At 34.1% G+C, this 11,397-nt stretch overlaps 2 protein-coding genes across 2 annotated transcripts in view; one reads left to right on the top strand and one right to left on the bottom strand.

Moving 5' to 3' along the window:
• The first annotated feature begins 133 nt into the window (after positions 1-133).
• LOC130633510 (26S proteasome regulatory subunit 6A-B) lies at positions 134-7,795 on the top strand. Its single transcript, XM_057444556.1, has 5 exons — positions 134-544; positions 5,148-5,438; positions 6,179-6,513; positions 6,930-7,082; positions 7,264-7,795. The coding sequence occupies exons 1-5, from the start codon at positions 223-225 to the stop codon at positions 7,447-7,449; spliced, it is 1,287 nt and encodes a 428-aa protein (XP_057300539.1). The 5' UTR covers positions 134-222; the 3' UTR covers positions 7,450-7,795.
• A 1,761-nt stretch (positions 7,796-9,556) lies between these two features.
• The window catches only part of LOC130633435 (chromodomain-helicase-DNA-binding protein 1-like), a 44,379-nt gene continuing 42,538 nt past the window's right edge, over positions 9,557-11,397 (bottom strand). The window contains exons 34-36 of the mRNA XM_057444551.1: positions 11,040-11,257; positions 10,565-10,718; positions 9,557-10,481 (exon numbers count right to left, since the gene is read on the bottom strand). Of these exons, the coding sequence (XP_057300534.1) occupies positions 9,920-10,481; positions 10,565-10,718; positions 11,040-11,257 (934 nt within the window). The 3' untranslated portion in view covers positions 9,557-9,919. The remainder of the gene's footprint in view (positions 10,482-10,564; positions 10,719-11,039; positions 11,258-11,397) is intronic.

The following is an 11,397-nucleotide window of genomic DNA, read 5'->3' as shown; positions in this document are numbered from 1 at the left end:
CCGCGTGGTTTACATATATGATTCGCAGTTTGTTTTTTCTTTAAATAAGCAAAGTGTATATCATTAGCTCACAGACAAGTAAACCAATGTCTTCTTTGCAACTACTACTACTATTCTTTATTAGCTATAGCTCTGAATACGCATTATGCTTCATCATCGTCATCGCGGCGGAAAAGTTACCTAGAGTATTGAATTGTTAGCTTAGCTCTCCACACTAATATTATGGCAACTCTTGAAGATAAAGAAATTTGGAAAGACGCTGACGAAGGCTTAGATGCAGAGGTTCTTCGCATGTCTAATGAAGAACTTGCTAGCAGAACAAGATTACTGGATAATGAAATAAAAATCATGAAAAGTGAAATTTTGCGAGTTACACATGAACAGCAAGCAATGAAAGATAAAATAAAAGAAAACACTGAAAAAATAAAAGTAAACAAAACGTTACCATACCTTGTATCTAACGTGGTTGAAATTTTAGATGTGGACCCACAGGATGAAGAGGAAATTGATGGGGCTAATGTTGATTTGGATTCTCAAAGGAAAGGTAAAAGTTGCTCTTTACCTAATCTAATGACTAAAGGGGCATAATCTGTTAGAAAGCTGATTGATTGCCAATCAAAATAGCTCTCCCGTGTTTGAAGTTTAATAAGCAATTTATCCTGGAAAATGCTTTAGGCATTTAACCTGTCTAATAATACACCCCTTCACAGTTTAAGTTGTTATGGTGTTTGCTTAATGTTCAATTGCCCATATGGAATCGCCACCAAGGGGAATCGAACCCCGGTTTCCCGCACAAAGTTTGAAAGTGATAACCACTAAACTACAGCACTACAATGAGTCAACCAATGACATGTGAGGGAAATTGGGTAGGTATTACAGGCGTATACTTAATGTATACATTCTGAACAAAGGACTCACATAGATTCGTGGCGCCGTAGATTAGTGGTTATAGCTTTCGTACTCTGTGTGGGAGACCGGGGTTCGATTCCTCTTGACGGCGATTCAACATGGGCGAGTGAATGTTACCATAGCCCCGGGTTAACCCAAGCCATGTGAGGGAAATTGGGGAGATGGCACACTGTGTGGGCCGTTGGATGTTGCCGGGAGTTGTCTAGTAGAGCGTGGGCCCTACTAATTGGGTCTGCGTAGCTCAAAATGAGCATTAAGTACTCTAGGACTCTCCATCTAAGCCATGGCCCCTCCTGGAAATAATAGACAGGGTATATCCCTCGATATTTGTGAGGCTAGCCATGTAAAATATGCACATCTATCTATAACAGTGTTTCCAGCACTAAAGTGGCCATATCATCATCATCATTCTTGGCTTAACGTCTGTTTTCCATGCTAGCATGGGTTGGACGGGGTATATTAATGACCCTCTTCCAATCTGATCTAGACTGTGTCAGATCTAAACTAAACTTCCTCTGTATCAAGTCTGTCCTTATAACCTCCTGTCAAGTCTTTCTCAGTCTGCCTCTGGAACTATCAAGTCTCTACACTTTCTTACCCAATTATCCCCCTCCATTCTTTCCAAGTGCCCCAGCCAATTCAATCTTCTTATCTGGATAACATATCCTGTATAAATATTTGGAATAATAATAATAGTTCTCTCATTTTTGTGTATTGAAAAAGGTGGTAAACAGAGTAAATTTAATAAGGCTTTGAACACGAGCATTATGAATATTTCTCATTTTCTAAAGAAATAATTAGTCTTATAGCATGAAACTTTAAACATATGCGAAGGAATTGTATATTAAGGAATAAATATTTCACAACAAAATTATTTTACTTTTCTTCATGGTCAGAGCCTTCTTAATTCATAAAAGTTCACTTCCTTTTTTAATTCTCAATAGGAGCATTGGAACAAAAGAAAGATTTATTTCAACAATGGTTAGTTTAAACTGTGACTTGTGTATTGCAGCATATATCGTCCTAATCATGTGTTTATCTAAACAAACAGCTTTAGTGACGATTTGGCAATGCCGCTCTCTACATAACTTCATGATTTTGAATATAAGCCATCCCTTGAAACAAATTTGCAAAAATGCTGGTGAAGAAGGTGGGCGTTTGCGCAGGATCGGGTGAGAAAGAAATCGACTAAAATGACTAAAATTTCTGTGATTTACATCTTCATTCCGTGATGTTCTTTTTCTGATGTGAGATTCACTGGAATTATTTCTAAAGTTTTATTTATAATTAAAATGGTTACAATACTTAGCGACTTGTCTCAGTTAGACTAGTAGCTGCTTTAAGCATCACCATGTATCATTTTTTGATACTCAAAAAACAGATAATATTAAAAAAAACTTGGTGAAGTGAATTACCAAAGAAATCTGTAGAGGAGTACACATGGTAATAAACATTTTTCTTAACTTGCCAGATAGTTTACCGGATCCACTGGTATGATCTTTAGTAGGCTAACATCTGTGGTTGTTTTAGAACTGGGGCAGCCAGTCTTCTTTGACTTGTTTAGAACCTCCAAATAGTCTCGAAATTTGGTTTAATAAACTTTTTAAAAATGTTTATTAAAGTGGCAGACACTGCTTTTTCTGATAGAATGTTCCATTCATTAATAAGCCAAGGAACAAATAATTTTTTTTATTTACCCTACTATGACACTTCCATATATATTTTTAAATGTCCTCTTGTCAGTAAATTCTCACTTAGTTTAAAAAAGTCATTAGGGTTCAAATTTTCATACCCATTAATAATTTTTTTAAATACTTCTATGAGGTCAGCTCTTATTCATCTTTTTTCCAGAGACATTAAATTACATTGTTATTATTCATATGGTAGATGACTAATACCTGTGATCATCTTAATAAATCTTTTCTGGACCTTTTCTATGTTGTCAATGTCTTTTTGCAGGAATTGTCTTAACACGAGGCCTCACTAGGGATTTGTATAATATACAAAAGTTCTTCAAAAAATTTTCCAGCCTGTCTAGTTTCGTAATAATATAGGTTTGTTTGGTATTTAATAAATGATTACAAAGATAACAATAGATATCTATAGTGATCTAACCCAGGCTGTTTAGGCTGTTTGTTCTGTAAAGTGCACAAGTTTCGGTGTCAGTGAATTTATATAGTGAATTTATATAGTCCAAATGGTGTTACGTATGGTAATATTTTGACCCAACTTAAACAAGTCCTGTCATACATCAGATAGACCCTCTGTAAGAACGTGGCGGTTCATTTTCAAATGCATTTTTGGTCTGTCATTTATGGATCCGGACCAACTTTTAACATGGTGTTAGCTGGTAGAATGTTTTTGAATATCTTATTCAAGGAAGAAAAGAAACATAAAATAAAATGTATTAACAACCTTAAAAAATTGCACAGAATGAAACAAAGCAGACATTGCGCAACTCGGATAGAGATCATGGAATTTTAATCTATTTATATCTTTGTAATCACACGGAGCACATTGAAATGATTTGCTTCTGGTAATAGATCAGTATAGCAGGTATTATATTTAGGTGTTATTGACATGTGTTTCACAACCCAGTGCCCAGGACTTTATTATTAATTCTTGTTACAAATATTGAAAAATATTAAAATTAAATGTGTAGATGCAAATATGGAAAATAAATTAAAAATGCAATTAATAAGACGCATGCAATCTTCCCTATTGCTGCCATTCATTTTATCATGCACACTGTGATTGCTGAGATATAAATAGATAACAAAATCATATAAACATTAGAAAAGAATGTTCCATACATTGCTGTTACAGAGAATTCGTGATAATTATTATGATGTTTATTATTATTTTGGCAATCGGAAGTTAAGAATAAAAGAGACGCTAGTTCAGACACTTGGTTCTCGTGTTTGGGGTTCACCAGTTGAAACGTCCCCCGTCTGTCTCCAGCATGAAAAAATAACACACAACTAAAAAATAAAAGAAAAAAGCAACCACACACACACATGTTTATAAGAAAAATAAAATAAAATAAAAAAAATAAAAAAAATAGACTCTCGTTACTTCTTTTTATGCGAGTCGGAAAAGACTTAGTGGACCCGCGCAATGTATTTGACGCGAAATGGGGTTGGATTTCAAGCCTTGCTGTGAGCAATATTCGATTTAAGGTATCCTTTCCATGGGATTAACATTACTGTCTGTGATCTGGTAATATGCACAAAGACAACTTTTTTCCTGCATCAATTACATTTTGTATATATGAAATTTTCAAATAAGCCATTATTTGTGATCAGTACGCCAAGATCTTTAACTTCATTTTTCTCTGTGATAATTGATCCTAAACACGTTAGTAAGCCTGTGCGTAGTTTCAAGGTATCATTGTGAGTGTAGCTGAAAACTTCAGATTTCTTGTCATTAACTTCCATGTTAGAGTATTCAGCCCATTTATTTATTGTGTTGAGATCTCCTTGTAGTTTGGAGACATTTAGGACAATTGCAACAGCTCGTTAACAGCAAACATTTTAGATTATTTTGTTTGATATCTTTACCAATATCACCAAAAAAAATCAGAAAAATCAGTGGGCCCAAGACACCTTGTAATAATTTTGTGGTGTCCATTGATACTAACTGAGTGTGACTGACCAAGAAGCTTTTCAACCACTGGAAGATTTTGCCAGAGATACTAAGGCTTTTTATTTTATTTGATACTATATCAAAATACTAATACTGTGTAAGATGTAATTTATAAGACTAATTTGTAAGACTGATTCAAAGTGGTCGCCCAATTGGCTTACGCAAAATCTGCCAGCTGGAAAACCATGTGGGTTTGGATTGAGAAGATCATTACTCTCAAGAAATGTTACAAGATTTTTAAGAAAAACTTTCTCAAATATTTTTATTACAATATATATGGTAATTTAATGCTAATGTTTCTATGACCTTACCCATCCTACATTGGCTTTTTAAAAGTAAAAGAGTCCTTTACCAATAGTTGGGCTTGTCCTATCTTATGACACCGTTTTCTTAAAGTGTTAAAACCGTGTAAATAGTGGGGATTTCAAGGCCAAGAAGTGTTCATTATTAAAAGTTTTTAAAATTTTTTCAGGGAATTATTTTTAGGGCAAACTTCATAATGATTTAGTGTTAACTTCTGAGCTGACAGAATCATACTTATTTAAGCAGTATATTGATTGGAGATTTGGAAAGTTACTTTCCTCTTTATTTAGGAAAATGTGCCGTTGTGAAAACATCAACAAGACAAACATACTTTCTACCTGTAATTGGATTGGTCGACCCTGAAGAATTAAAGCCAGCAGATCTAGTTGGTGTGAACAAAGATTCTTACTTAATATTAGAAACATTACCATCTGAATACGATGCCCGTGTCAAAGCCATGGAGGTTGACGAGCGTCCGACTGAACAGTACAGTGACATCGGTGGTTTGGATACACAGATTCAAGAACTGATTGAAGCTATTGTGCTACCTATGACACATAAAGAACGTTTCGAAAGATTAGGTATGTTATGTTGTGCTAGTTTTGTCTTTCATGTTTGTGTGTTACATATTTGTTGGAGTGTGTTTTTGCTGCTAGAAAATGTTTGTCAGACTGCATCGTTTTTATTTATTTATTTCTATTTTATGTTACTTTATGTTCACTACCTTCTATTGGATAAATAGTTTTCTATTTATTTATTTTTATTTTATGTTGACTTCACTATATACCTTCTATTGGATTAATTGCATTTTGGGTAGTAAATGTATTGTGATTGGGAGTTTGATTGGGATGTGAAAAAAGCAGAAACTTTTTACAGTCATATTTAACTTTTTAGATGTGTCGTTATCTATTGGAAATACTTTTAAAGCCTTTTTTTTAAAAAAGAATTAAGGGTTGATTTGGTTACCTTAAGGAATGAAATTACCGCAACAGAAAGTCCGGTGAAACAAAAAATTCTGAATTAGAGAATCAGAATTTAGTTGAATATGTGCATTATTTAATTTTTAAAAAAGGAGGACATTTATATCCTTGTAATTTGCTTTTTACCTGATTTTCTACTTGTTTATATTTTTCAACTAAATTTAAGTAAAAAAAAATGCATTAGACATACATACAAAAAAATAAGTAGTTGAGATTACTAATTCATATAATTGAAATAAAGATTTATTTCAATTAGTTTTTCCTTTTTCCTCTTATCTCTTCCACAATAACAACAAGTAAATTTCTACCACATTTATAGGTTAACGTTCCTTTAATTTTAGGTGTGTCCCCACCAAAAGGTGTTCTATTATACGGACCACCAGGTACTGGAAAAACACTCCTGGCACGTGCATGTGCTGCTCAAACTAAGGCTACATTTTTAAAACTTGCTGGTCCACAATTGGTGCAAATGTTTATTGGTGATGGTGCTAAGTTGGTGCGAGATGCTTTTGCATTGGCGAAGGAAAAATTGCCAGCGATTATATTTATTGATGAATTGGATGCAATTGGTACCAAACGTTTCGACAGTGAGAAAGCAGGAGATCGTGAAGTACAGAGAACTATGTTAGAGTTACTGAATCAGTTGGATGGTTTTAGTAGCACGTCACAAATCAAGGTAAGTTTGTTTTTTTTTACAATGTTTTAAGAATTTTAGATTTTAACTGCATGAATTTGTGGATAGTGGAAATTTACTTAGAAACATAATGGTACTATGTGGATACAAACCTTTTTTCTGTTATTTAAAAAATTATTAAATTCTGAAAGAGCTTATGGGTTATAGTTAGTAGAACAAAGAAAATGTTGTTAATGTGACAAAAAGAGTTTAAATTCTAATTTTGCAATGGAAATTCTTTCATATTTAGTAAGAGTTAAAAATTGCGGAAGTACGAATTTTGCGAGCTTGAACCTAAAGTCAATTTCTTTTTCAGTTTTTTTGGCCACATTCTGTAATAAAGAGGATCGGGAAAACTGAAAATTGACTGGTGTTTTAGTAAGGGAATTTGCATTTGATATTTGAAATTGTAATTTTAGGTTATAGCTGCTACGAATCGTGTTGATATATTGGATCCAGCTTTGTTAAGATCAGGACGGTTAGATCGTAAAATTGAATTTCCTAATCCAACAGAAGAAGCAAGAGCACGAATTTTACAAATTCATTCAAGAAAAATGAATGTGAGCTCTGAGGTAAGTTTCTAATACTTTAATCTAAAAAAAACATGCTAATTTTTTTTGCTATTTTCGCAAAAATTAATCTTGCGATGTTCAAATCCATCATGTTTTAGCACTATTACCTCAGATACTACGACATATTTCAGGTTTTGACTCATCTCGGAAAATCTCGGCAATTTTTTTTTTAATTTTTTAGGTAAATTACGAAGAGCTCGCTCGTTGTACCGACGATTTTAACGGCGCCATGTTAAAAGCAGTTTGTGTGGAAGCAGGAATGATTGCGTTGCGGCGAGAAGCAGCCGAGTTGATTCACGAGGATTATATGGACGGTATATTAGAAGTGCAATCAAAGAAGAAATCAAACTTGGTGTATTATGCATAATTTATGCATCCCAAAATGGCGTTATACTACTTTTGAGCATGAATAATTTTTACAACGAACACGTTTAAGAAGCTTTGGCGTACTTGTTTTGTCTACGCTCTCTTTTCTCTGGTGCTATAATCGTGCAACAAATCTGCTTTGTTTTTTTCTCTTTTATAAGAATGAAAAAGAGGAGAGATTGTATGACACGGCAATTCTTTGTAGTGTGGCTGCATTAAATTTTAATCATCGCTAACCAAGCATGCCATTTAAGCAAGAATTTCGGTATGTTTGACGTGTACTAGCACAGCTGTACACAAACCAGTTTGTACAAAACTTGATTCGGAAATAAATATCCGAAAATGTTTTTGTATGCTTGATTATCCTCCCAATATATCATTGTATCATGAACCTTAATGAATGGGTTATAGTAGTCTCTCTCATTAGTCCAATTTATTACTGCAAAAAAATCTGTCTGTTAATTGTGTCCGCCCGTTACAGTGGATACTGCATTAGAATTTGGCCCAGCCAATTTTATCGACTAATAATGAACTATCCTGTCAAAAAGTTGGATCAAAAACTGCCATAAAGGTTTGTTATGAAAAAAAACGTCTCTAGTAATAGAAAGACGATAAATCGGGCTACCACCTTTTTATAAAAAGGTCTTTTCAAAAACAATCTGCAAAATTGACCAATTTAACTATCTATACGTGATTGTTGATTTAAATCATTTTTTTACAGCCTACATCGGTAAAATCCACCAAAAATTAGTAAAAGTCAACCTGCATCCATAGGTTCTCAATAAAACTGTCAATCAGCGCAGCAAAGATGAGAGACAAATATCGTGGGAACGAAGTTAAGAAGAACTAATTATTAAGCCTTTTTAATATCAGAGATATAAATATAATTAACATGTAAACATAATTCATCAGTCCTGTTGCTAGATAAACATATGTTTAATTTTTTGACACAAAAACAGAATAACATAATGTTCTTATAAAAAGAAAAGAATGTCACCATAAACAATTTTAGGACATTTTAGGAGTACATATTTTGGGTCTAAAATTAAGATTATTTAGGACATTTTAGGAGGGTCGTTATGTTTAGGTTACTAAGGTGATTTTACGCTGTGTTCAACTACATTTTTTTTCCTGTCTAATCGAGTGGGAGTTTTTCAGAAAATGATGGGTAACAAGCCTTTTAACCCTGTCACCTTGTCTGAAGCTTTTAAAGACCCTCAAACATCCTGTTGTAACTCTTTCTACAACTTTGGAATAATCTTAACATAGTCATTGTCCCATTCAAAATTCACGGGTTCGCACGTCCTTTTTATATCGCATTACAGGCGTCTCGATACTTGCGGTACCATTTTTTGTGACACAAGTATACGGGTATTATAATGTACCTCAAGTGGATAAATTTTGGCGAGGATTAAATTTGGGGAACTACGGCGAAACTCGCTAAATTAAATACCTGCCAAAACTTTGATAACTGACTTTTATAACACACTTGTCACCATTTTATAGTTAAAATACATTATCTTTCATCAAAAATATTCAGCGTCCTCTTTTAATTAAAATTCATGAATAATTAATTAGTTCTGCTAAATATAGCTTTGTGCATGTGCTTGCAAAGTTGTACAGAAGAAAATGACGTAATTATTAACGGGAAACGTTAATAACATCAAAGATTGGCGCATTATAAGGCGATCTTCATTATGCTTCACTGCACGAGCATTAACTTTCGATAGCATAAAGCTTTAAAATAAAGTATTGTTCATTGGATAATAAAACAATTTGTTGCAGTGTTAGGATTCTTATTGGCTTAAAACACGCTACTCGCCAAAATTTATCCAATTTAGATGTTCTGTTTTTCCTACTGAGCTCTATTTCGAGACATTGCACTATAAAATTGTCTTCCTGACTGACGTGAAGTCTTACGTTGCATATGCAATCCTGGATGTAAAGTTCTACTGTCCTGTGCGTGATTGAAGAGTCTGTTGTTTTCAAAAAACAAGCAAAATAAAAAAGAAAAAAAAACGGTGAACTTATTCTGATGTTCGCTTATCTTAACAAAGAGTAACATTGAGGAAAATATCTCGGGAAAAACACATCAAAAAGCCGCTAAACTCAGTAAACGAGGACTGTCGTCAAATATTTTTCATAAAAATCTAACCCAGAAAAAAATATTTACATTCTTTTGGTATACACGAACACTTGGACAATACGGCACTTAGTTGGCACAAAATACAAAAAAGACTATATTGACAGAAATATTGCAGACGTGTATGTAAAAAGCAGAATGTTATTTGTATATGAAATCACTGTTAAGTGAAAGTGTTTCTTCCATTATTATCTTCTATAATAAAATAAACTCAAGATATAACAGATAAAAATTTTTGTACTTAAAAAAGAACATTAAATTGCGTACGTAAATAATGCTAATTAGACAATGAACATGTTTTACACGATCTTGATTGGTTACTTTAATGTCACGTGTTCCCACCTGTTGCCCACGATTGGTTGCTGTTAGACGATTCCGGATCTCTATGCAACTTTTTAGTAGCAACAAATTCACTATTATTACTTGAAGTTCTTTTCCTCGACCAAGAATCAACGTAACTATGCGGAGAAAGAGAAGCTGAAGGAGATTTTATATACGATGGAGATATTGAGTATTCTCCCGAATATTCTTGCGAATCGCGATGATAGCGAGGTTTACTACGTGGATCGTAAGAAGTATATTGTTCATGTTTAAACGGAGCTTTTTCATCTCCATAGTGTTTTTCCGTATTATGAGGTTTTTCATCTCCGTAATAAGGTTTATCTTTATATGTTTTTTGTCTATTCTCCTTAAGCGGTGCTTTCTCTTCCGCAGCTAACCGTGCTTTCTGAGCTTCCTTCCATTCTCGATATGTTTGCGTTTTGACGGTGTTACCACTTTCGTTGTCTAGAATTAACTTTTGTGAAGTATTGTAGTTTGGTGCCTGTTCTCGGTTGTACGGCTTGTTTCGATGACGCCAATTTTCGCTCATCTTCTCTCCGCCGTGTCGACTATGAAAAGGAGTTACAAGATGTTTAAATAAGGGTAGAACAGACACGGGACAAAACAAACGAGATGTTTTAAAAACACTCACCCACGGTACCCATCTCGGCTTTCATGCATCTTATAATTCGGTACCGTATTTTTATTATTGTTATTTGTTCCATCTTTTTCTTTTTTCTTGTGAGGTATTTTAATTTTATTCAACTTTGGTATCTTTGCCGATGCAGGATTGTTAGCATTTAAACCTTAAAAACAAAATCGATAATATAATGCTCTCCGTACATCTGTTTTACTGTCTGTGAGCCAAAATGGTAGCTGCGAGTAGCGACAGGTTAATTCACGTGCATTTCACAAGAGGTAACGACTCGTAAGTTTAAAACTATCAAAATAAAAGATAAAATGCGAAAAAACACTTTTTAATTCTCTTCACGTGGTCGTTACATATAGCGAGTGTGTTTAATAAAAACAGAGCATGCAAAACAAGGGAGGAGAACAAGGGAGGAGAACAAAACATTCAAAACAAAGGGGGAGGAGAACACCACAACAAAACAAAAGAGAAGAAGTACCTAACGCTTTTTTTCTCGCTTTTTCCAGCTCCAAACGATCCGGAGGGAGATGTTTTCCGATCTCGTGAAGTGATTGAGTGTAGTTTATTTTCAGTTTTTGAATCTCTTTCTTCTGTTCGTCACGCTGCACGTCTCTCTTACGAGCAGCTGCTCGATAGAGCTTGTGAAGTTTCGCTGGTCCTAACTCGGTAAATTTTGCAACAAAAGACCAGAGATTACTAAAATAAAGGTTGGTTATGAGATATAAAAACATTGAGCAATTCCATACAAAGCGCAACAAAAAATCCCTAATACAGTGTTCTCCTCCTAAAAATTCGCCGTTATATTTCGGTTACATGTAACAGATATCACGAATATC

This window comes from Hydractinia symbiolongicarpus, chromosome 1, assembly GCF_029227915.1.
Source record: "Hydractinia symbiolongicarpus strain clone_291-10 chromosome 1, HSymV2.1, whole genome shotgun sequence".
NCBI lineage: Eukaryota > Metazoa > Cnidaria > Hydrozoa > Anthoathecata > Hydractiniidae > Hydractinia > Hydractinia symbiolongicarpus.
This window is presented reverse-complemented; position numbering and strand designations above follow the sequence as displayed.

Bases quoted from the DNA above. Each gene is read 5' to 3' on its own strand.
- LOC130633510 (XM_057444556.1), top strand. From the start codon at position 223: ATGGCAACTCTTGAAGATAAAGAAATTTGGAAAGACGCTGACGAAGGC. The intron at 6,514-6,929 runs GTAAGTTTGTTT...TTGTAATTTTAG, and splicing joins GTAGCACGTCACAAATCAAG to GTTATAGCTGCTACGAATCG. The intron at 7,083-7,263 runs GTAAGTTTCTAA...TTAATTTTTTAG, and splicing joins AAATGAATGTGAGCTCTGAG to GTAAATTACGAAGAGCTCGC.